This window comes from Triturus cristatus, chromosome 10, assembly GCF_964204655.1.
Source record: "Triturus cristatus chromosome 10, aTriCri1.1, whole genome shotgun sequence".
NCBI lineage: Eukaryota > Metazoa > Chordata > Amphibia > Caudata > Salamandridae > Triturus > Triturus cristatus.
Window position 1 is genome coordinate 994,962,030 of NC_140593.1, and position 25,959 is coordinate 994,987,988.

Here is a 25,959-nt window from a genome sequence, read left to right on the forward strand (position 1 = left end):
GGTTTAAAGTACTTTCAGTTCTAGAACTCTCCTACACCACACCCATTCCCCTCATTTCTGCTTGTGATCCCTTAGGAGAAGGAGCTGGGTTGTCTTTGTGATACGATGGCAGAACAGCAGAGCCCTTCTGAGAGTGAGGCTAGCAGCACTACCTTGAGGCAGAGAGCGAGGAAACAAAAGACCTCTTTCATATGGGAGTATTTTTCTTTTCCAGAGGGCCAGCAAAAGGTAAATGCACCCTTAGTGACTTGTAAGCTGTGTGGCCGTGTACTTTCAAGAGGGAATCCCGACAGGAAGTATTCCTTTGGGAATCACACCATGATGAGACACCTTAAGGATGTACACAGAAGGACACATGCTCGACTTACTGAAGGTAACCCTTCAGTAAACCAACCAAGCACATCCACAGCAGCTCAGCCTGGACCATCATCTGCAGTGCCGAGTCCTTCTTCTGCAGGTCAGGTGAGCCCTTCATCTGTGGGGGGAGCATCTCCTTTTTCTGGTCCTCTGGAAACTAACCCTCGGTTTCTGAGGGTTGAAATACGGTGCGCCACTTGTCATGATCTAATTTGTTATAGGGAGACCAGTATTTCCCTAGTGAACAATAAAATAGATCAGCACACTTGTCGTACCGTCTAATATTCCCATTCTTTCTTTCCTCTGTCCCTGCATGAACAAAACAGCTCTTTTAAGAGCCAACCTTACCTTTCATCTATTTTTTATATATGTTTTTAAAAACGTTTTTTAATTTTTTTTTTACCGTACGCGTAATTTTTTTTTTTTTTTAAAAAACACTAAAAATCAATTATCACATTACAAGGTCCTTGAGAGACTACAATGAAAAACTGAAAATGTGATTGTGGAGAAGTGGAAAAAAGGGACCATGATATTTTTGACTTACCATGCCCACTCAAAAAAATATTTATTCATTTAAATTTTTTTTTAATTGCTTTAAAAATGGTTCTAGTTTTCGAAAATTTTCTATCTCAATCTGAAAAAAAAGAAAAAAGTATTAATATTTAATAAAACATTTTATAATACAGTACACATATTTACATATTTTTCAAAAAAAAAATTTGCCTTTTTTTTGCTGTTTTCAGAATATATTGCATTTCACTATAAATTGTGAAAGCAATTGCATTCATCATTTAACAGCGGGCAAAAAAAAATTAACAATCTCAAAGATTGTTTTAAAAAAGCACACAATCTCTTTTTGCATAAACATAACTTTATAGAAATGCATAATATTCTTAAAAAATATCATCTAATATCAATACTTATTTCTTTAAAATACCGTCTGATATTTTTGTTTCAGAAGTATAATCACAATAATATATCTCACATAACTCCACAATACATCTGGTTCCATTTCCTTTAGGCCAAATAGTAATTTTAAAATTCTTTTTTGATTAAATTTCCAATGGTAATCCAATAAAAATCTAAAGTTTAAATTGTACAGATCTCACCGATTCTCTGTAACATTTTGGTTTCCGAAAGATTTATTAATAATTAAATAAGTCCACAATAGAATTGTTTACCTTTCCGCATGGCCAAATAGTAATTTTAAAAATCTTTTTTGAAAAAATTTCCAATGGCAATCCAATAACATTCCAAAATTTAAATTGTGCAGATGTTACCGATTTTTTCTAAAGTTTTGGATATCCAAAGTTTCATTAAAAAATGGAAAAATTCCACATTACAATTGGTTACCTTTCCATTAGGCCAAATGATAATTTGTAAAATCTTTTTATTTGTAAATTCCAATGGTAATCCAATAAAATGGTAAAATTGTTTTGTCCAGATGTTGCCAAATCTCTCTAAAATTTAGGTTTCAGGAAGATTAGATAGGAATTTACTAAATCAAAAGGCAAACGTTGCTTAAAAATCAATTGGGAATCATTACACAGTGTCCAGCCTTTTTCACATTTAAGATAAACTGTGTAATGACCAGAAGTTACAGTAGGTCCATCATGGAAAATTATTGCAACTGTTACAAAAGTTTTTCCTGAAATTGATAATTGCTGTCCTGTAAACTTCTTTATTAAAGTATCCAATTTTGAACCATCAGCTTTACAGCGTTGCATCATTAAAATTACATACTGTCCGTATTCCTTTAAAATTAACGTTGAAAACATGTCAGATTGACACTCACTGCATTCCATGCTATGATTAGCATCTTTAACTAATTTAGCAAAAGTGACTGTTTTACTTTCTGGCAATGTTAAATAAATAAACCTTTCAGAATCAACATTAGAGCCACATATATTATAACAGTTTTCACAACTATGTTCCCATTTATAAGAGAGACCAAATACATTTTCAATGGGAACCCCTTCTTCTTCCAGTACCTGAAGAAAAAACATCAAGAATTCCTGTGCGTCTTGCTGTACATTTTGAGAAAACTGTGTTCGTCCTGAACATACATCTAAAAGTTTTCTAATTTCAGTAGCACTTTCTATTTGAGTTTTATCATTACTCAGCTTTTGAAAAAGGAGACTCAACTCAGAACAGAATCTTTTTCCCTGATTTACTATTATCTGCTCTTGCACACTTTCCAGATAAAATGCAACATTCAGCACTACATTTGCGTAGCAGTTGACACCAGAGCTATTTTCAAAATGACATCCTACAACCTGTTCTTCATTTTCCTTTTTCTTTTTGCTTGCAATTACATCACTCCTCTTTTTTTTCCTCCTCTCTACATCTTCATTACAGATATTCTCATTTCTCCTTTTACGAGAAACTACACGTTTCTCCAACACAGGATACTGACCTAAATGAGGAGCATAGCTTCTTCTTAATCTATTATACTCCTTTACACAATTTGCATCAGCACTAACTTTTGAGTCATCAAAGTCTATCATGAATAAACCTGATAAAGTTTTCACTCGTGACAAAGCAACATATGCCATACCTTCTTTGAACACAGTTGAACCAATGTTCACAAATGCACAATCTACAGTCAATCCTTGAGACTTGTGAATAGTTACAGCATATGCTAGAGAAAACGGAAACTGCTTCCTACGTACATATAAATCTTTCACAAGCATGAAACGAACTGAACAACGACAAATGTCTTTAACTGATCAAATTTTATTTTTAAACATTCAATTCCATCTTTTTTCTGATAATTAATAAAACCCACAACTCTTCCCATAGCTCCATTAACTAAACCTTTTTCAACATCCAAATTTCTCCTTAAAATTACTCTACAGTTCATGCAAACATATAGATTTTTTTCTAATCCAGCTGTTTTGGAAATGTTCTTCTCTAGTGAATCCAATTTATTTTTCAGTGTGCCTGTTAATGTGACAGTAATTCTTCCATCCTCAATTTTGTCCACTGCTTCCAATTTCCTGATCTCTTCCTTTTCCAATTTCAAAAGCTCCTCATTGAATATTGAGCATTCACGTAGAGTTGGCATTAAGCAGATGACACTTTTCTTTTCTGCAATGTTCTTGTATATCTTCTCTGCAACTATTTCTTCCTTTGGAAATAAATTATGTAGCAGCTGACTCTGTAATGCTTTTTTGCCAGCTTCAGTGAGTAGTCCAATTCTGATATCTTTCAGAATACTTCCATATTCTTCATCGTTTGCTTGCCTCATATTTGTAGTAAGTTCCTTGTACTCAAAGAAGGACCAAATATTTGTATTACCGATGCTTCCCAATGACTTCTTCGTGTCTTCATGTGTCACAGTATTAAACACTGGTTGTCCTTTAACTGGAGTAAGTTGCAAAAGATCTCCAAAAACTATGACGTGTTTTCCTCCAAATAACACGTCATAGTCTGTCTTCAGAATTTGCTGCATTCTTAAATGCACAAAGGCAAGCATTAAGTTTGATACCATGCTCACCTCATCAATAATGAGCACTTGCATCTTCTTCAATACTCTTGAAACTTCCAAGCATGCTTCTCCAGTTAGCTTGTTGTATTGTATTTTGTTCTCATGCTCCACTGGTAACATTAGCAAACGATGTAAAGTGATTCCTTTTATGTTATATGCTGCTAACCCAGTTGGAGCAGTAACCACACAAGACAAAGTAGAATCCGTTTTTTGCTGTAGGTAGCTTCTGATGACTTTTATAAGGAAACTTTTTCCAGTTCCAGCTTGTCCGCTTACATACATCCTGATTGGATGAAATGATGTGCATGAGCACTCTTTTTTTTCATGTAGAAATCCGTGATCAATTTTGTTTCTGATCTCTTCATAAATTTGTTGCTGCTCTTCGTTCAGTTGTCTTTCCAAATTTTGTAAGTCTATAAATTCTTCTTGAGCTTGATTCATAGCCGTTTCCACTTCATTCATGGCTATTGATGCTTCATTTTCAACGATTGGTTGTCCTAGGGGATCTTGACTGAGTGTTCCTGAACTTTGGCTGTCCTGAGAACTGTCTCTAGCTATTTCTGCTGCAATTGTAGTTTCCTGTTCAATTTCTTCATTTAACATTTGCAGATAAGTTGAGAATGTACTGCATTGTATGCTGTCTTTGCAAGCATTAAAAGAATCTTCATAGCTTTGAAATTCTCCCAGTAGTTCATCCTCTGTACGCCATGGTTTAAACAGCTGTAAAAGAGCCAAGTAGTAAAATTCCTTTTTGTCAGTAGTGTCGCAACTCAGCTTCCTGTGATTTATCAAACTTCCTTTTGTTTGTTTCACCAAACATCCTTCCTCACCAATGACTTTATATTTTCCATTGTTGATGTCTTCTGTGGCTTTCCGTGAATAAATGTAGTTCTGCAGCACTTCATAGAGACACATGTTCTCCAGATGATGACTTCTCTTGGGATAATATGTGTCCAACATGTTTGATTTCAAAATATCTGTACTTTCTGGGTCATCCTCGGCCAAATATTCAATTTCTCCAACAGATTTCAGTACCCGATTTCTCATTGCTGCAAGGCCCAAACTTGCCCAAATTATTCTTCTTGATTTCGAGTAGAGACTTGCAGAAGATAACCTATCTGAACATTCGTAGGATCCAATTTCTCGATGCGATAACATCTTCAAACTGAAACTGTACAGCTTCTTACTGACAGTTTTCTCGTGAGAAATCTCTTCCCACATTTCCTTCAATTCTGTTTTTTCTGATTTCGTAATGTAAGACGTTACATATCGAGCAACAGCAATGGAATTGTCAGCTACATACTGTATATCCATGTTAGCGTTCCACATGGATAAAATGACTGGGTTGTAGTCATTTATATTTTTTGATTCTTCTTTTCTTTTAAGGTTGTAGGTATTCTTAGGTGATTTTCTTGTGATAGTATGTCTCACAGATGACATAAAACTGTTTACTCTTCCATTTGAAAGAACAGGTCTAGGAAATCCAAATCGACATTTAGTGTAGTATTTATCTTTGCTCTTGTATTTCCGTCGACAGTATTTTCCACACCGATGACTTTGGAAACGTAAAACTTGCTCCTTTAACTTTTTCTCTTCTGTGCTTTTTGGTATAGCACATGTTGCATATTCTTCAATGTAAGATAACACTGCTTCATCAGCATCTGTTCCAAACTTTGGGGCATCCTTGATGCACAACAGCATATGAATATGAGGAGCACCTCTTGCCTGGTACTCTTTTCTCCAAAAGAAATCCACTACTTCTCCTAGAGGTGGATTTTTTTTATTGCAGATGAACGACATCATAGCCTCAAATCTATGATTGAAATATCTGCAAACATTAACCGGATCCAATGAGCACAGTTCTCCTGCTGTCTTGTATTCGATGTTTTTAATGTTTGAATTTGCCTCTCGTAGAAAATCCAGTAAATCATCCCAAGCGTACTCCGCACAGCTTAGGGTAACGAACCATGTTGGTGTTCCTAAATTCCGTAACATGCATTTTAATTCACCATGGCGTCGGTACCAATATTCATTTGTCCCACGCTGACAAGCCATCAGATTGATCAGTTGTGTTTCCAAATGATCATCTCGGTGCTGCACTTTCTCCATAAAATCCTTAGCAGACACATATTGTAAATGTACTCCACTTTTTAAAATGTGATTTACTGCATAAGACAATGCAGACAAGTCGCTTTCAAATAAAAGATGGAACAAATAAGGAATACTTTGTCGAAATCTGGGATCTTCAGCATATAGTCTTGTAGTCCGATACTCAGAAGCTGGAATCTGTTCCGGACGTTCATCGTATCGTCCTCCTTTTCCTTTAGGAAACAGCTGGGGAAAACATCGAGCTTCCAAGCTCTCCTCCCATACACTCACGGGAGTTCCTTTTGCTTTCTTCATCTGAAATAGATCAATATTGTCTCCCATAACTTCTTTTGAATGAAGAGGATGTATGCTAAAATGTTCATAAATTTCTTCTTCCCTTGACTTGTCCACTTTTTCAATTTGTCCAGTTGGTGTTTCTGTGTCTTCTTGTAAATCTTCTTCTTCTTCTTCTTCTATATAAATTGATTCATACCATTTGTTATTCCTTTTCAAATACAAATTTGCTCTTTGTACTTTCCGTACATCTACCAGCTCCTGCCAAATCTTCTTATTCTTTGTAGGTACACCATTAACCAAAATAATTAATGGTTCAGTTTCCAAAGTATCCGCATCAATAGTTTCCATATTTTTTTTCAAATCCAAGGGCAAATACACCACTCTACCTTTTAAACCTCTCAGTAAATCTGAAGGAGGTAATTTACCAGTTTTGGGCTCCATACGTACTATGGTCTGGAACGGATGAACACATTGAATGAGTATAGACTCATATGTATTTAATTCAGAAAGTTCAGCAGGAATAGCATCCAATTCTAAATTATTATGTACAGCTCTGGTCGGCATTCTATTTTCCTCTAACTTGTTGTAACAGTATTTACAAATACGCTGATCTTCACCCAATTCAAAACAATTTTCAAGAAATATATATGTGGCAAAATCCTTCCACTTATAATTATCTTCATTTTCACTCTTTCTGTAGAGATCAACATTCCTAGTTTGTTTTCTATAATGAGTTCTGCGGCAACAAATACAAGTAATATTTGGTCTTTCATTAGAGATTATTGCAAATTTTGTTATGTGATCATTAAATGTCTTACTTACAGCGGGTTCTACATTCTCTTCCACTTCTTCCTCATTTACTGTGTCCTTTTCTGCACTGTTTTGTTCAGGACCAAAGGAACAAAACTGAATTTCATCAACAACCTTCTCTACATCTGATACCGTTCCACGGAACAGAGCCCTATTCAATTCATCTAACTTTATTGCTGGACTTTTAGCAAAATACAACCGTCTCACAAACTTTCTCATTTCAGTATGATGAACAGCCAGCATCCTAAAATGATGGAAAACACTATTACACACTTTTCTAGATAGACAAGCCAGAGAATGACCCTGCAAACCAGTATTCTCTCTCACTCTGCATGGATCCAGACTTTGAAGCACCTTAATCTTCTGTTTTACACTTTTTTTGACTATATTCTCTTAGAAACTCACGAAATTTATCAATAGATTCCTGACGCACAGTGCAAATACTACTACAATTCCAAGTGTACACTGGGGCTTTAGGACGTCTCCCCATAGCCTCATCCGCCATCACTTGTACCTCATCTCTTGGAACCATTATCTCCTTCTCCACTATGCAACCATTTTTCACTTCATAAGCACGACCTCTGGTGTCAACTGCATGCAGCAAACTATTACTTTGAAAATAACTCTCTTCATTAAAAAAAGGTTCACTACTTGAACTATGCATCCATTTTCCTAAAAACACTTTAGAAAAGTTTGTTCTGTTCACTACTCTTTTCCTTTTGCTTTGTGATTTCAGTACATTAACCATTTTGTCTAATGTACGCATCCTATTCAAAATTAAAATGAATAGTTTCCTTTTTAATTCTAATGCCTTTGCTGCAATGGCTTCAATTTCTTTTTTTCTCTTATAAAACTTAGCCTTTTGCTTATATTTCTTCACATCCTTTATCAAATTGGACATAACTCTTCTCTGAAACATTTTTCTACGTATCTCTTTAAACGCTGTTTTTCTGTTTAAGTTAATCTTTTTAGTTGCAGAAGGTATATTTGCATTAACTAAATTCTCAATTTTTTCCTGTCCTTTTCTATTGAAAACATTCTTTCCAGTACAGACATTTTGTACATTTTTCCTTTTTTTGAAGATGTTCTTTAAAAAATTTGTGTGCTTACCAGAAGATTTTTTCTTTTTCCCAACATGAGCATCTCCAACTAACTTAGGTCCTCCAGTTGTCTTCAAATATAGGTTTTTTTTGTGGTCTTTCTTTACTCTGGATTTTGTAGGCATCTTAAATTTTGTTCACTGCTCTTCAGCAATACCTGAAAAAAACTAAAAAAAAATTCCTTTATTTTATTTAAATATATTACTACATTTTTTATGTTCTTTAGAAATCTTAAAATACTATAAACCCCTTTCCTATAAATGAAAATCACAATAACACCTTCACCAATTAAATATCTAAAAACAATTCCTGTGTGCACACAGAGTCATGCTTTGAAATTAGGCAGAAAACGAAATTTCTTTGCCAATTTGAAAGCACACTTACTACTCTTTTTTTTGGCAAGTGATAATCACTTTTACAGACTGACACATTATGAATCCACTTTTCAGATTTTTTAAAAAGCACATGTCCAAACTGCTTTTTCAGACCAGCACCATTTGTAACCTGGGTGACTGCCTACACTCCAGCAAGGGCAACCAGCCTTAGTGATGCTGAATGTATTTGCATTACTGACTGAAACCTCAAACCCCACTCGCTTGTGAATACTGTGCATGATTCCACATGGTAAGCAGCTGGGTGTGTGCTAAGAGTCTGCTTCTGCACCAAAAAATGGCTCCCCCTTTCCATCTAATGCAACTGTGAAATCACCAGTGCAATACGCAATAAATCTCTGCCTGTAATTCCTATTTGCACACAGAGTCATGTTTTCACATTAGTCACAAAACGAAATTTCTTTGCCAATTTGAAAGCACACTTACTACTCTATTTTTTGGCAAGTGATAATCACTTTTACAGACTGACACATTATGAATCCACTTTTCAGATTCTTAAAAAAGCACATGTCCAAACTGCTTTTTCAGACCAGCACCATTTGTAACCTGGGTGACTGCCTACACTCCAGCAAGGGCAACCAGCCTTAGTGATGCTGAATGTATTTGCATTACTGACTGAAACCTCAAACCCCACTCGCTTTTGAATACTGTGCATGATTCCACATGGTAAGCAGCTGGGTGTGTGCTAAGAGTCTGCTTCTGCACCAAAAAATGGCTCCCCCTTTCCATCTAATGCAACTGTGAAATCACCAGAGCAATACGCAATAAATCTCTGCCTGTAATTCCTATTTGCACACAGAGTCATGTTTTCACATTAGTCACAAAACGAAATTTCTTTGCCAATTTGAAAGCACACTTACTACTCTTTTTTTTGGCAAGTGATAATCACTTTTACAGACTGACACATTATGAATCCACTTTTCAGATTTTTTAAAAAGCACATGTCCAAACTGCTTTTTCAGACCAGCACCATTTGTAACCTGGGTGACTGCCTACACTCCAGCAAGGGCAACCAGCCTTAGTGATGCTGAATGTATTTGCATTACTGACTGAAGCCTCAAACCCCACTCGCTTGTGAATACTGTGCATGATTCCACACGGTAAGCAGCTGGGTGTGTGCTAAGAGTCTGCTTCTGCACCAAAAAATGGCTCCCCCTTTCCATCTAATGCAACTGTGAAATCACCAGTGCAATACGCAATAAATCTCTGCCTGTAATTCCTATTTGCACACAGAGTCATGTTTTCACATTAGTCACAAAACGAAATTTCTTTGCCAATTTGAAAGCACACTTACTACTCTTTTTTTTGGCAAGTGATAATCACTTTTACAGACTGACACATTATGAATCCACTTTTCAGATTCTTAAAAAAGCACATGTCCAAACTGCTTTTTCAGACCAGCACCATTTGTAACCTGGGTGACTGCCTACACTCCAGCAAGGGCAACCAGCCTTAGTGATGCTGAATGTATTTGCATTACTGACTGAAACCTCAAACCCCACTCGCTTGTGAATACTGTGCATGATTCCACATGGTAAACAGCTGGGTGTGTGCTAAGAGTCTGCTTCTGCACCAAAAAATGGCTCCCCCTTTCCATCTAATGCAACTGTGAAATCACCAGTGCAATACGCAATAAATCTCTGCCTGTAATTCCTATTTGCACACAGAGTCATGTTTTCACATTAGTCACAAAACGAAATTTCTTTGCCAATTTGAAAGCACACTTACTACTCTTTTTTTTGGCAAGTGATAAACACTTTTACAGACTGACACATTATGAATCCACTTTTCAGATTCTTAAAAAAGCACATGTCCAAACTGCTTTTTCAGACCAGCACCATTTGTAACCTGGGTGACTGCCTACACTCCAGCAAGGGCAACCAGCCTTAGTGATGCTGAATGTATTTGCATTACTGACTGAAACCTCAAACCCCACTCGCTTGTGAATACTGTGCATGATTCCACATGGTAAGCAGCTGGGTGTGTGCTAAGAGTTTGCTTCTGCACCAAAAAATGGCTCCCCCTTTCCATCTAATGCAACTGTGAAATCACCAGAGCAATACGCAATAAATCTCTGCCTGTAATTCCTATTTGCACACAGAGTCATGTTTTCACATTAGTCACAAAACGAAATTTCTTTGCCAATTTGAAAGCACACTTACTACTCTTTTTTTTGGCAAGTGATAATCACTTTTACAGACTGACACATTATGAATCCACTTTTCAGATTCTTAAAAAAGCACATGTCCAAACTGCTTTTTCAGACCAGCACCATTTGTAACCTGGGTGACTGCCTACACTCCAGCAAGGGCAACCAGCCTTAGTGATGCTGAATGTATTTGCATTACTGACTGAAACCTCAAACCCCACTCGCTTGTGAATACTGTGCATGATTCCACATGGTAAGCAGCTGGGTGTGTGCTAAGAGTCTGCTTCTGCACCAAAAAATGGCTCCCCCTTTCCATCTAATGCAACTGTGAAATCACCAGTGCAATACGTAATAAATCTCTGCCTGTAATTCCTATTTGCACACAGAGTCATGTTTTCACATTAGTCACAAAACGAAATTTCTTTGCCAATTTGAAAGCACACTTACTACTCTTTTTTTTGGCAAGTGATAAACACTTTTACAGACTGACACATTATGAATCCACTTTTCAGATTCTTAAAAAAGCACATGTCCAAACTGCTTTTTCAGACCAGCACCATTTGTAACCTGGGTGACTGCCTACACTCCAGCAAGGGCAACCAGCCTTAGTGATGCTGAATGTATTTGCATTACTGACTGAAACCTCAAACCCCACTTGCTTGTGAATACTGTGCATGATTCCACATGGTAAGCAGCTGGGTGTGTGCTAAGAGTCTGCTTCTGCACCAAAAAATGGCTCCCCCTTTCCATCTAATTCAACTGTGAAATCACCAGAGCAATACGCAATAAATCTCTGCCTGTAATTCCTATTTGCACACAGAGTCATGTTTTCACATTAGTCACAAAACGAAATTTCTTTGCCAATTTGAAAGCACACTTACTACTCTTTTTTTTGGCAAGTGATAAACACTTTTACAGACTGACACATTATGAATCCACTTTTCAGATTTTTTAAAAAGCACATGTCCAAACTGCTTTTTCAGACCAGCACCATTTGTAACCTGGGTGACTGCCTACACTCCAGCAAGGGCAACCAGCCTTAGTGATGCTGAATGTATTTGCATTACTGACTGAAACCTCAAACCCCACTCGCTTGTGAATACTGTGCATGATTCCACACGGTAAGCAGCTGGGTGTGTGCTAAGAGTCTGCTTCTGCACCAAAAAATGGCTCCCCCTTTCCATCTAATGCAACTGTGAAATCACCAGAGCAATACGCAATAAATCTCTGCCTGTAATTCCTATTTGCACACAGAGTCATGTTGTCACATTAGTCACAAAACGAAATTTCTTTGCCAATTTGAAAGCACACTTACTACTCTTTTTTTTGGCAAGTGATAATCACTTTTACAGACTGACACATTATGAATCCACTTTTCAGATTCTTAAAAAAGCACATGTCCAAACTGCTTTTTCAGACCAGCACCATTTGTAACCTGGGTGACTGCCTACACTCCAGCAAGGGCAACCAGCCTTAGTGATGCTGAATGTATTTGCATTACTGACTGAAACCTCAAACCCCACTCGCTTGTGAATACTGTGCATGATTCCACATGGTAAGCAGCTGGGTGTGTGCTAAGAGTCTGCTTCTGCACCAAAAAATGGCTCCCCCTTTCCATCTAATGCAACTGTGAAATCACCAGTGCAATACGCAATAAATCTCTGCCTGTAATTCCTATTTGCACACAGAGTGATGTTTTCACATTAGTCACAAAACGAAATTTCTTTGCCAATTTGAAAGCACACTTACTACTCTTTTTTTTGGCAAGTGATAAACACTTTTACAGACTGACACATTATGAATCCACTTTTCAGATTCTTAAAAAAGCACATGTCCAAACTGCTTTTTCAGACCAGCACCATTTGTAACCTGGGTGACTGCCTACACTCCAGCAAGGGCAACCAGCCTTAGTGATGCTGAATGTATTTGCATTACTGACTGAAACCTCAAACCCCACTTGCTTGTGAATACTGTGCATGATTCCACATGGTAAGCAGCTGGGTGTGTGCTAAGAGTCTGCTTCTGCACCAAAAAATGGCTCCCCCTTTCCATCTAATGCAACTGTGAAATCACCAGAGCAATTCGCAATAAATCTCTGCCTGTAATTCCTATTTGCACACAGAGTCATGTTTTCACATTAGTCACAAAACGAAATTTCTTTGCCAATTTGAAGGCACACTTACTACTCTTTTTTTTGGCAAGTGATAATCACTTTTACAGACTGACACATTATGAATCCACTTTTCAGATTCTTAAAAAAGCACATGTCCAAACTGCTTTTTCAGACCAGCACCATTTGTAACCTGGGTGACTGCCTACACTCCAGCAAGGGCAACCAGCCTTAGTGATGCTGAATGTATTTGCATTACTGACTGAAACCTCAAACCCCACTCGCTTGTGAATACTGTGCATGATTCCACATGGTAAGCAGCTGGGTGTGTGCTAAGAGTCTGCTTCTGCACCAAAAAATGGCTCCCCCTTTCCATCTAATGCAACTGTGAAATCACCAGAGCAATACGCAATAAATCTCTGCCTGTAATTCCTATTTGCACACAGAGTCATGTTTTCACATTAGTCACAAAACGAAATTTCTTTGCCAATTTGAAAGCACACTTACTACTCTTTTTTTTGGCAAGTGATAATCACTTTTACAGACTGACACATTATGAATCCACTTTTCAGATTCTTAAAAAAGCACATGTCCAAACTGCTTTTTCAGACCAGCACCATTTGTAACCTGGGTGACTGCCTACACTCCAGCAAGGGCAACCAGCCTTAGTGATGCTGTATGTATTTGCATTACTGAGTCCAACCTCAAACCCTTAAACTATTCTTTTTTTATACCAGTACACCTTAATTTATCGTGAAAACATAGTCCATATTATTTTACATGTTCCTCACATTTAAATTTCTCCCAAAACAGAAAATAATAAACACAACTTCAACAAAAAGAATTGCATTTCTATTATTCATTTCTTAATTTACCATATACATCCCCTCTCAAACTCTAAACTCACCTTTAAAATTAGTTAGTTGTGAAAGAAATGTGGCACTCAAACAGCAGATTATCAGAGCCAGGATCTCTGTTCTTTACACCTCTCTCCTCTCAGCAGAACCAGATAATGGCAAACTTTCCCTCTCTTTTTCCACACATATACATGTTAATTTCAAATCTTAGTGCTTCCCCCTTTTTTTCAAATGTAATCACACATTTCTATTGGTTGAAAACCAACCCTTTTCCAAAAGTACCCTTCCTCCAACTTGACTTCTGCCTAGTACCCTTCCCCCAACTTGACTTCTGCCTGCTACCATAGCAACAGCTCATGGAACACTGCTGTGTGGAGTTAGGTCAGAAGTTTACCAAACAATGTTTCAATTCCACAGAGCAAGAGTGCTTGACTTTTCAAACCTAACAGCAAATCCATAGTACTGTTCTTTGGTAACACATTTTTCTGTACCAATACAAAACATGCTTCTATAAATTTACACATACAGCCTAGTTTTTAGTGTAGAATGGTATGAAACAGCCAATCAGTTCTTTTTAAAAAAAAAAAATATGTATGCCTCCATTTCCAAACTGTCTTTCATTTCTTTTTACCATTCTACTGAAATACACCTCCTGAGTGCACCCCGATCTCCTTGGAAGATGTTCACAGTGTGGATTGTAGGACACAGCTATGTCTTCTGGAGTGAAAAGTATGCAGAACAAAGAGGTATGGTGAGAGACCTTGCTTTGCCAAATGTAGACATTAAATGGATTGGTCAGAGAGGGTTAAAGTGGCACCAATTGATGCCATTGGTGAAATCCTTCATGCAAATCCAACAACCTGACCTCATAATAGTGCACTGTGGTGGCAATGACCTAGGCACTTTGACTGGGGTAGGTCTGGAAATGCTTATGAAGGACACCTTTGCACAACTGTTTTCACTTTTCCCTAAAACTGCCTTTGTGTTTTCTAACATATGCCAAAGGCAAAAATGGAACTGGTCCAATCATTTCTGTCCGCAGATTGACAAAGCAAGAAAGCACGTCAACAAATCTGTTTCTGCTTTCCTCCGTGACTATGGTATGGGTTCCATTTACCACAACAACTTGCGTTACGACATGCAAGACATTTATAGAGGAGATGGTGTGCACTTCAATGATGAAGGGAACAGAGTCTTCCTCTTGAACCTTAGACTCTGCATCGGTACTTACTTGTAGGTACCACTAAAAAATCACTTCATAAACACAACGGCTCTTTTTAGAGCCCCCTAATATCTAAACACTTAAATCTGCATTTCATTTCTTTTTTTCTTTTTTTTTTTACCGTACGCTTACGGTGAGCTTACCGTACGCGTACCCCGCGATTTTTTTTAAAATCAATAAATGTTTTCTTTGTACTTTTCTGTCCTTCTTTGACCCCCTTACAAATGTTAGGGGGTCTGTAACTCTCCTCCTTGCCCCCTTTTCTTGTTATCACTCTTTTTTTTCTGAGTGAAACACACGAAATGGCGGCCGCCGCTTCCTGGTTTCGACCGATTCGAATGTTTACTAAGATCTAAGAGCCAATCAGAATCGCTCTCGCGCACGCCACCGTACGCGTACGGTAAGCGTACCGTAAGCGCACCGTAAGCTGGCTCAGATATATATATTGATTTAAAGGCTATTTTCTCAGAATCTACAGAACAGATTTACACCAAACCAACAAAAGGCACTTCCTTGACCTGAGGACTACCTCTCTGCCAAATTTCAAGTAATTCTGTTCAGCCGTTCGGGCTGTAGCCCTGTCTAAAGGTCCTATGGAAAAATGCATGGGAAAAACGCGTTTTGGGAACCCCCTTTTATCTCAGCCCCCGCTTGACGAATCCCCCCGAGACTTTTAGGGTAGGAGCGGAGCGTAGCGCCCCACCTATTTTGAAAAATTCGCGAGGATTCGTCGACCGGCGCCAAAGTTATTCAAAATAGAATGTTGCGGATTTCCTATGGCAGTAGGTAATATATATATATATATATATATATAAAACATATTTAAACTTTACAGAAACAGACAGTCACTGGATGATGTCATCAGTGATGTCATCAGTGATGTCATTTGAGAAGTCATCAGTGATGTCATTAATGATGTAGCTGACCATGTCATGAGTGATGTAATATGTGACGTCATCAGCAGTGCATTGCGGGGGCACGAGTTATAGTTAGCTCAACTAACTATAACGGCCACATTTCTCTGGTTTTGTATGAGTGAAATGTCCAACTAACTATAACGTCCCTGAAACCTATGGTTTTTTCAGTGAATTTCTATGTTTTTTTAAATGCTAAGTGTATAATTCCACACGTTTTTATTGTTTGCGGTAACACTTTCCGGCAGTAACTTCTGCCTTGCTCACACAATGGACGCCATAACTTCCTATGTTTTGTTTTAGAGCAACAGATCACATGATTTCCTACTCCAATTGACATAGAAAACATACTTTCCGATAAATGTGTTAAAACACAAATGATATTCACCTTTACTTAGCTCATTTTTCCTAATTATTAGATGATGATAATTTATGTTATTTTCTTTAATTAATTTTACGATTTTGCTATAGTGGTTTTAACATTTTACTCATTTTTTGTTGTTTTTTTGTCTCATATGACAAATTGGTTAACCCATTTGACTCAAGCTTCAAGTAGTGTATCACGAAGGCTTACTAATTCATATTGCACATATTGACATAATTCATCTGGTTAAAGTGTGTATGCATAAGACAAACATCACTGATGTAAAATATACATAAATCTATTAGATGTTAAAATTCAAGATGGAAAAAGTGCAAGTTCGTTATTGCTCAAACAATTTTGTTATCAAGTTAAACTGTATATACATAGATTGATAATCAACAATACTAATGTACAAATTATTTTTGTCATTCAATCAAATTATGCACACTTACGTTAGGTATCTGCACTATTCACCATACACAATTACAATAGAAAGTATAATTAATAGCAATAAAGTGGAAGTGCGTTATTGCGCAAATTAAATCCACATTGAAGTGCTTATACATTGTTGTAAGGGTCAACAAAATTCCTTATACACAACTTCCTAGAGTATGACGGATTCTCCATACAAAGTGCAAGTGCAAGAATAAATAAAGTAAAACCCAAGCTTAAGTTATGATGCTAGTGCTCAAGGACACAATATTCAAATCCATACTTCGTACTCAAATGCCCTTTTCTTATATGGTAAGCATCTTGAGTGCTTGTGTGTGCACCTGCAGAGTACCCAACCTTTCCTTGTGTTTTTAAAACTTCTGGGATATTGTCTCCCTAATTCATTACACCTTTGAATTTACTTGTCCTAATTAAAAAAAGGGCAAGTGCATATCTTTATATTTTTTAAAACAAAATGTGCCTTTTCCTAATTCATTAGTCCGAGATAAGATCTTCGTTATTCCATTTAATCATTATTTCAACTCTCTTGTAGTCTCCTGCTGCCCTTCTAAAGCAACAGAGAAAGCTTCTCCTTAAATGTGTTCATGCATGCCCTCTTCAGAATTTAAGCCATACGGAATTTTGGTGTTGAGCATTATAATTAGGGCTCCCAGTTTTATGGTATTTATTTTTTTAACATTTCCGTCTGTATTTATCCATATTTATTTTTTGCCCATCTTATTGGGATTTATCCATATTTATTTTGTGTTTTGCGAAAATATGGAGTCATAAAATTGTATATTTCCGCATTCATTTAACTGATAAACATGCACTCATACTTTGCTGTCTGTCGAGTTTTAGCAAATTAAGCAGCCAAATATAGCAAAACAATACACCTTCAGGTAAATATGAGCTTCATAATACATATATATGTTACCATACACCTGCATTTAGGGAAATCTCAACCTATTTTTAACTTCACATGCTGCCTATCTGCTCAGCTGTTGTCCTAGAAATCACGAAAAACAGCATGGAGAGTCACCCACAAGAAGCACACTTTGCTGCATTGTTCTGCTTTTAAAAATAAAAACAGACAGGAAACACTTTGTTTTCTGTCTGTAATTATCTGTAAAACTCCGTAAAAATGGAATACCGGGAGCCTTAATTATAATATATCTTAACTCTAATTATCTAAGTTTCAGTTCTCGATTTCCGCCTCTTCTGTTCTTTGAAACTGAGTAATTTACAAAATAAAAAAGCTCATTGACATTCCTCCCATGTGTCTCCTTAATATGCTGGGTAACGGGATAGCTTTTATTGTTATTTTTCACAGCCCTTAAGTGCTGGAGAATTCTCACATGTACCATATGGATAGTACTCCCCACATACATTTTAGAACAGGAGCATTGCAGGATGTAAACCACAAAATCACTTCTTCAGTTGAAGAAGTGGTGAATTTTTTACAGACTTTTTAGTAAGGGTGATTGAATTTCTTTCTTGTTGAAGCCATATTTACAGGCTTAAAAACCATTTACGAGGGGGGACCCCAAATACACAATAAGAAACCGGTTTATGCGGGGTTAGAGACAATCAACTGAAGAAGAGAATCAAAACCGGTTTCAGAGATATCAATTAGGGCCTAAGAAATAGGTCCCTGTTGTAGAACAAAACACAACTGGAAAAACATAAACCAAAAAATGTCAAACATCAGACACCCACTCAAGATGTGAATATAAGTATAAAGGTAAGAATATATGTACACCTTATTACCAGTTTTTTTGGTATTTTTAATTCAGTGATTTATTTTATTAGTTCATTTTAATTGATACAAAAAGACATTCTTGATCTAATAAATACATAACAATAAAACATACATTTACAAAACAACAATATATGTATAATCATAAAAGGCAGAGTTCAAGGTCCCATGAGTAAACAATCAGATTCATACACCTACTCATTCAATCTAAATCACATTCACCAATACACATCTCAAAATACACAAATTATCCTTGGGTATATAGATGGATATGGTCGTTGGTGTATCTTCCAACGATGGCCAGATGGTACATAAAGAGAAAGGAGGTCGCCAAATCAAGCGCCAACGCGCGTTTCGGTATCGGACCCACAGAGGGATCCCACCTTCATCAGGGCAAGGACCAAGGATAATAGGGGACAAGAACACACCTAGGAATTAAAAAAAATAAATAAATAAAAAAAAAATAATAAACACAAATAAACCATATATAACATCAACCAACAATAATACGCAATATTAAATGCAATATTAAATGCAAATTTCTTCACAAAAGAGATTGTGGGCATTAATAATTGATACAAAAACAATTTCCAGTTACTTGCAAATCTAGATCGATCACAGAATTATTTAACACGGCCCAATGGGTCCGTAGGTAGCTCAAACAAACCTTTGCAAAAAAAGTTAAAAACGTATAAAAAAGAATAGAGAAGAACCCAACACCAAGGTATATATCCAAAATATCCAAAACAGATCCTATAAGTTCGTTTAAAGAATTAGAAGGATAATAACAGAAAAAACAAGATAGCACCTGTATCGAGGATCCCAATTAGAAAGTGTAAGAATAGAAAAAGTAATAAGCCCGTAGTGATAGCAAAATGAGCCGTAGCTGGTACATACTGGACACACAGGTACTAGATAAAACGTTGGTACTGATGAATCGCACCCAAGCTCAAAGCGTCGTCAGACGACGGACAGAAACATCTCGTCTTTTCTACACAAAAGAAAAGGTTTAGATTGGTCATAGAAGACTATGTGATAAAAGAAAAACCTTCAGATGGTACGCGGGGTCACAATGTTTTTAACAATGGATTACATAAACAAACATCAAGGTTGATGACCTACTTGGATGCATATGACGAGTAGAAAAAGAAGATCAAAGCTGTACAGCAAATAACGTCTGGCTAGCGGGCGTAGGGAAGCAGAAGTAAGTGCTTGACGATCAAAAGGGCCAAGGTTGAAGCGACAATATTGGGAATGTGTGTACAGATCTATAATGAGAAGAACAAATATATAAATGAATATGATAGCATAGTAATATCCTCAATCTTCGTTATCGGAGAGGTGCTTAAGGCCAAAGTTTAAAATAGGTCTAAGTCCGCCTTGGCAACGACAAGTAGGTATCCCTCCTAGGGGTACTGTGAGGTGCGAGGAGACAATGTGTTACCGGCAAGTACCCCACGGGGTCTCCAAGCCACACAACTACAAACTACTCCCCGTAGGAGCATGTAATAATCACGGGGAGATTAATAATGCAGCTAAGCGCCAATCAAAGCCTACCTGTTAGCTAATCAAGAGTTAGAATGTTGCGTTCCCTTAATATTTCACGCACAGCACATATCGATGTCGGATAGATTCCTCGCTACACGGTCAAACAGTCCCGCCATGTTAGAGGAGTGTGGCAGTTAAATCGTGGGCAGTCGTCTCGGCAGTGTTAAATAAACATCTCTCCTAAAAAAATAAGATGCGAGTACAATATATGTTATATTTACTACCAGTATGTGCCCCACGGAGTATCAAAGCAACTAAACTACAAGTTAATCTCCATAGCGGCAAACGATAGTCAAGAGGTAGTTGATAGGGCAACAAGGGGCTTGTCTCAGCCTAACTGTTAGCTGATCGAGTATTTAGATATCGCGTTCCCTCGGTATTTCACGCACAGCATAGAAGGATGTGGAATGAATTCCTCGCTAAACGATCAAACTGTCCCGCCATAATAAATATGCGTAGCAATTAAGTCGTGGGTCAATCGGATACAAGGTGAAAGGTGGAAGAATTCCCATGGAAAGAGGACTAACGTACTATCAGTAGAACCATAGATTGAGCGCCATGTTGGAGCTGGTTGCTGTTGTATGAAGTCCACAACAATGTATCACATACAGAGTGTAGTGCTAGTTTTAATTATTTACAGGCCTTACATTTCTGATATTTTACAAAACCCGGACTGGCCCTCAACCAACCCTCCATGTCTGCTATCTCTGGGCTGCTCACCACTAATTCCTGTCTCATAAATTTCGCCATCCTAAACGTTAAGAGGTTTACATGAAGTAATGCTTAGAGGTTTACATGAAGTGATGCTACCTAATATAGGATTGCTCTTCACTAAGTGCCAATGTCTATTCATGCAATCTCTCACCCTGGCATGAGAGACATTGTACCCAGTGATCATTCCTAGATCGTCCTTGCCTTTTCTATTCTCAGATCTTCCTGTTTTATTTGAGAATGGTAATGAATCTCTGGTGATCTTCTCCACCTTACTTTGGGCTTGATTCAGAACCTGAATACTGCAATCTCTCTCTGTAAATATTTCTGTAAATCTGGTCTGAGCATCCTTCAAAGAGGAAGTCTCACTGCAGTTTCTTTTCATCCGTAGATGTTCTGCATACGGAATGCTGTGCTTAAGTTTCTGTGGATGGAAACTGTGTGAGTGCAATATAGAGTTCCCTGCCGTGGGCTTCCCGTGTGTTCGTGTATGTATTTTATCATTTTTTACGAACACCTCAAGATCCCAAAAACAAACTAGAGAATCGCTGATTGTGCCAGTAAATTGTACATTTAAAGAATTGTCATTCAGTGCAGACACAAACATCTTTGCTGATTCCTGTGAGCCCTTCCAGACGATAAATAGGTAATCTATGAATATTGTCGAGACAAATACATTCTCCCTCCATTCTCTGGCATATCTGATCTTGAGCACCTGCTCCTCCCACCAGCCCATATGCAGATTGGTATAACTGGGGGTGAAGCAGGTGCCCATTGCTGTACCCCTTACTTGTCGAAATGTGTGTGAGAGAAAAACTGTGTCTGAAAAAAACACAGTAAACATTAATTGTGGTTCTGGCTCTATTGTGTAGAACCCCAGAATTTAGCTAGTTATGGTAATGAACGCATGCAATGCATGCCATAACTCACAACATCTTCCATGTTCTCAAATTAAATGTTTTTGTATATTTATGCTGTGGCAAAAAGGTGTTTTGTGAGTGGCAGATGCTGTAAGTTATAGCATATGTTGTCTGAGTTTATCCTTAGAGTTTGACTCAGAGAAAAAGAGAGCAAGGCAGAAAAGGATTAAAGAAGTAGGAAAAGAAAGATAGGAAAGAGTCTAAAAGATAGACAGGAACGATGAAAAATGAACCTATAAGTGTGAGATAAATAGACATGTATTGAACAGGAATTCGAATAAAGAGTCACAAGAAGGAATCATTAAAGAGCAAAAGCAGTAAAAAAGCCCACTGATTTACTGGTTGCACAGAAAGCCAACATCCAAATCTGTGGACACACTCTTCACTCTTCTCCATACATGTGCACATAAATACACACAGAACCACAGATATAGTCTACCACCTATAAATCGTTAGTTCCATACAGCCGCAGATCACCAACACTCACATATGCCTACATTTATTACCCTAAAATGCACACACATTGATATATATGACTGTACATCATTATTGGTTGTCATTGCCCTGCTTGAATCATTCTTTCAAACAGTACACACTCTAAAATATCATTCCTGTCTCACAGGCACCCACACCATACATTACTTGAGCAAACCACAACAGAAGGGTATGTTACATCAATATTTTAAATTGCGATTCCATTTTCTACTCAGCCACATATCCATAGCATAGAAGTTGAGCTTTATTTCCTAAAAGGTTTTGCTACTGCTCTCGATCACAGCATTAATTTCAGATCAAGCTCAAGCTCTAATGCTTGATCAAATCTAGGAGCACCATTTACTGACCAGTTCAAGAAGCACCACTTCCTAATCATGTTGATCATAGTCCATCCTTGTTCTTAATTAGATCTACAAATGCTGCTTCCTGACCAATGCGGTGGCATTGCTCCATGATCAGATCAAGCAGAGTTATACCCCAATCAGATGATATTTAGCAGTGCTGCTTACTGATCTAGCAGATCTACTCTCTAAATCAGATCTAGCAGCACTGCTCTCTTATCAGCTCTAAAATAGTTGCACCCATATCAGATCAGTGCTGCTCCCTGATCCGATCTAGCAGGTCCATTCCCTAATCAGATCTAACAGCAGTACTAGCAACTCTCGTTCCTGAGAAGATGGAGAACTGCTGCCTGTCAGATTTAATATCACTTCTGTCTATGCTATTTACCAACAACTGCTGCTCTTCCTGTTGAAATGTTTACTAACTGTGTCTGTCTCACAATTTATTTATGTTGTTCATTTCTTTTCTCCCACAGGAAACAATGAGAGAGAAAATCTATACTCCACTTACTGTAGAAAGTGCTGTTGATGCCAGGTAATAGGATTTTAATCTAAAGTATTTGAGGGATTACATTATGGTTCTGTGTTTTATAGACATGAGTTTGTAAAAGACCTCAATTGAGTATGAGTCTCAGGAGAGTCTTCACTACTAAAACCAAGGGCATCGCCATTTCCTATTCAATTAGTCTTGAATCAAAGCTTCCTTAAAGTTCTTTCCGTCCATCTGTCCTTCCACCCAGGGTGAGATGTGGTCAGTGAGCCTCCTGACTCTACCTAACCTGTGACAAGATAAGAAAGGGTGAGGCGACTGGGTGATTGATAGATAGTCCCAGGCATTGCAGTGCTTAAGACTAAAGCGTCACAATAGAGGTAATTATTGACACATTGGGACACCCACTGCACGTTTTGGAAAAACAAATGAATTGGCTCTTGGAATTGTCGGCTTCATTGACTTGGCACACCAATGGCTTTTAAAGACAGTTTTTGTAAGATGCACTATTTGACACCATTTTCAAAAAATACATCCTCGGGATGGGAATCCCACAACCCTCCTGGCAAAAGTTGGACTCACTTGCTTGCTGGAATTCTGGACTATGAGGAGGTGCTGACGGAATAGGAGGTACTGCTAAAATATGCAGGGAAGTGGAGCAAAGGTATCTTGTATGGGTGTATGAGGACACCAGACACCAGAGCTAGCAAGTTTGGAAACAATGAATACACTTGAGTGCAAATGTCGAAAAAGCGCTAAAGGTAAAAGAATAGCTATATTGAAAGACTTAAACTGTTTTAGGTTAGACATTCTGGAACTCAATATGCTTTCAGTAGACCAGAGGTTCATTGTGAGAAGTGCATTTTTGTCTAATGAGTAAAAGTGATAATTGACAAAAACCTCTCAGGATAATTTTTTTTACTTTGAGCATTGGATGGTCAAACTGGTGTCCACAGGCGATGATGGATCCTGGTAAAGCGAGGCATGCAAAGAGGGAGTGAGGGGGAGGGTGGTCAAGAGCAGTAGAAAGAGCAACATGGCAGGAGTTGATAAAAAAAAATGTGACAGCCAGTTCACCATGCACTGGTGGCTTGGCGGACTGGTCAGCACTTTTTTATGTAACTGTAAAACTGACAGTCAACAAACTGTAACTTAACTGCTCTGTCCAACAGGTCATCTCTTTACAGAAGACACATAAATCCCCTGCAGTGCCATTGGCTGTGAAGATGAGAGAAGCATAAAGATTTTTGTTTGCCCATGTCTGTGTGTTATGCAGTAAGCATAGGTTTGCTCCATTCATGGAGCACAGGCAGGGCTCACAAGACACTTGCAGTACTACTGGGGCAATCAATTTCCATGTCCAGCCACAGGAGCTTGCCAGGCAGCAGCCCACCCTCAGGCGAAGGGATGGCTTTGAGTAGCAATGAGAGGCTGTGGCAAAGGTTAGATGCACACTTTGTATTGGCTTCCACACGCCAACAGGGTCAAGACTGATTTGCATATGGCTGGGTCTGAACTGGGGTGGTGAAGTGAACTAATGAACAATGTTGGATTCAACCCAGATATAATAGTGACTGGGGGTGAGTGTCTGAAAAGTTTCACATCTCCTTGTGTTTGCTTTGGTTGCCCTAAGTTGGCAGGGTATACCCAGACATGGGGCCCTTGCTCACTTTGCTACTAGATTCAAGCTAGCCTGGCTGATGAGGGGTGCTACCCTGAAACTGGTCCCAGGATGCTTGTTTCCGCTCCAGAGAAGACCTGGCTTGGCAGCTCTGGCTGGACATCTGCCATGAGGAACATGGTCAAGAATGATTTGCATATGGATGGGTCTGAAATGGGGTGGGAATTGAGCTAAAGAACAATGATCGATTCAACCCAGATCTAATAGTGGCTGGGCGTGAGTGTCTGAAAGGTTTGATCGCTCCGTCCTTCATCTCCTTGTGTTTTCTTTATACAACATTAGCACAACCACTTTTCCACCATCCGGCTATACTTTTCATCAAGAGTACAAACACTTGTCAATCAAGGCTGTGATACTTTTATTGAAACAATCCTAACATTTCCCAGCAGGGATTCTATACATGTTTAATATATTAGGACTGATGCTTCTAAGCAGGACTGCTATGCTTTTCATTCGCAGTACTAATACTTCTGAACAGGCCTGCTATGGAGTTCATTGTTTCAGGGACATTACAAACAATAAGCAAAACTGCTCCAATATAGGGAACTTACCTGCGCAGGCTCCCAGATGGCATTTCCTGGTGCTGCTCTCATGCTGGGAATACTATTCCCAGCATAAGAGCAGTGCTGGGATTGGTCTGAAGCCTGTGGCTTTCTCCACCCAGCTGTACAACACAGCAGGGTGGAGAAATGCCAAGTGTGCATGGCAGTTTGGCCGGCCTAAAACAGCTGGCCAAACAGTCCTTCTCACTTACTAGTGCCAATCACCCTTCCTCCCCACTGCTGTTGTACAGAGTGCATGGCCCCACCCAGTGACGTGCTCCCTGGCAGTGGTAAGAAGAAAAACAAAATGAAAATAAAATTGGTTTATTATCATTTTATTTTTCAAGTGTTTAACTCTGCTGCCACCTTTACCTACCTTTACCCCCACCCACCCCTAAACCCCAGTACCCACCCCTAAACCCTAAAATTACCCTTACCTCCCTTTACCAATACCCTCCAGTAGTCGCTAACCATCGGGCAAGGCCACAACAAGTGCAGAAAGTCCACCTCATCCTTCTGGCAGCTTGGGCATTCCTCAGACCGTGTTAATATATGTTGTGTTGAATGTGTGAGGTGAAATGTGCCCTATGTAGTATCTTAAGTTGGGTAAGGTGAAACTTTGCGTTGCTAGACACTGACTTATGATACGTCAGCATTCTAGTTCAGTCTGTGTCGGTAAATGGCATGTAATGGTCCTACTTCCATTAATTGTTCATTGTGATTTGATTCCGGGGTTGGCTGGGAGACCTCCCCAGTTTAATCTTGGCCCCACAGCCATTATAGCAAACATCAAACATTGGAGTGCTCCCACCACCAGCCTGTGTCATGTTTCACTGAATACAACAAGCACCTCACCCTCCTACATATCGCTCAATTCCCAGAATCCTCCC

The 25,959-nt window shown here is 38.3% G+C and overlaps 1 protein-coding gene across 1 annotated transcript in view; it reads left to right on the forward strand.

Annotated features, from left to right (window-relative positions):
* MYO15A (myosin XVA) overlaps positions 1–25,959 on the forward strand; it is a 1,126,038-nt gene that overhangs the window by 212,314 nt on the left and 887,765 nt on the right. Inside the window, exon 13 of the mRNA XM_085631315.1 lies at positions 22,833–22,891. Within this exon, the coding sequence (XP_085487441.1) occupies positions 22,833–22,891 (59 nt within the window). The remainder of the gene's footprint in view (positions 1–22,832; positions 22,892–25,959) is intronic.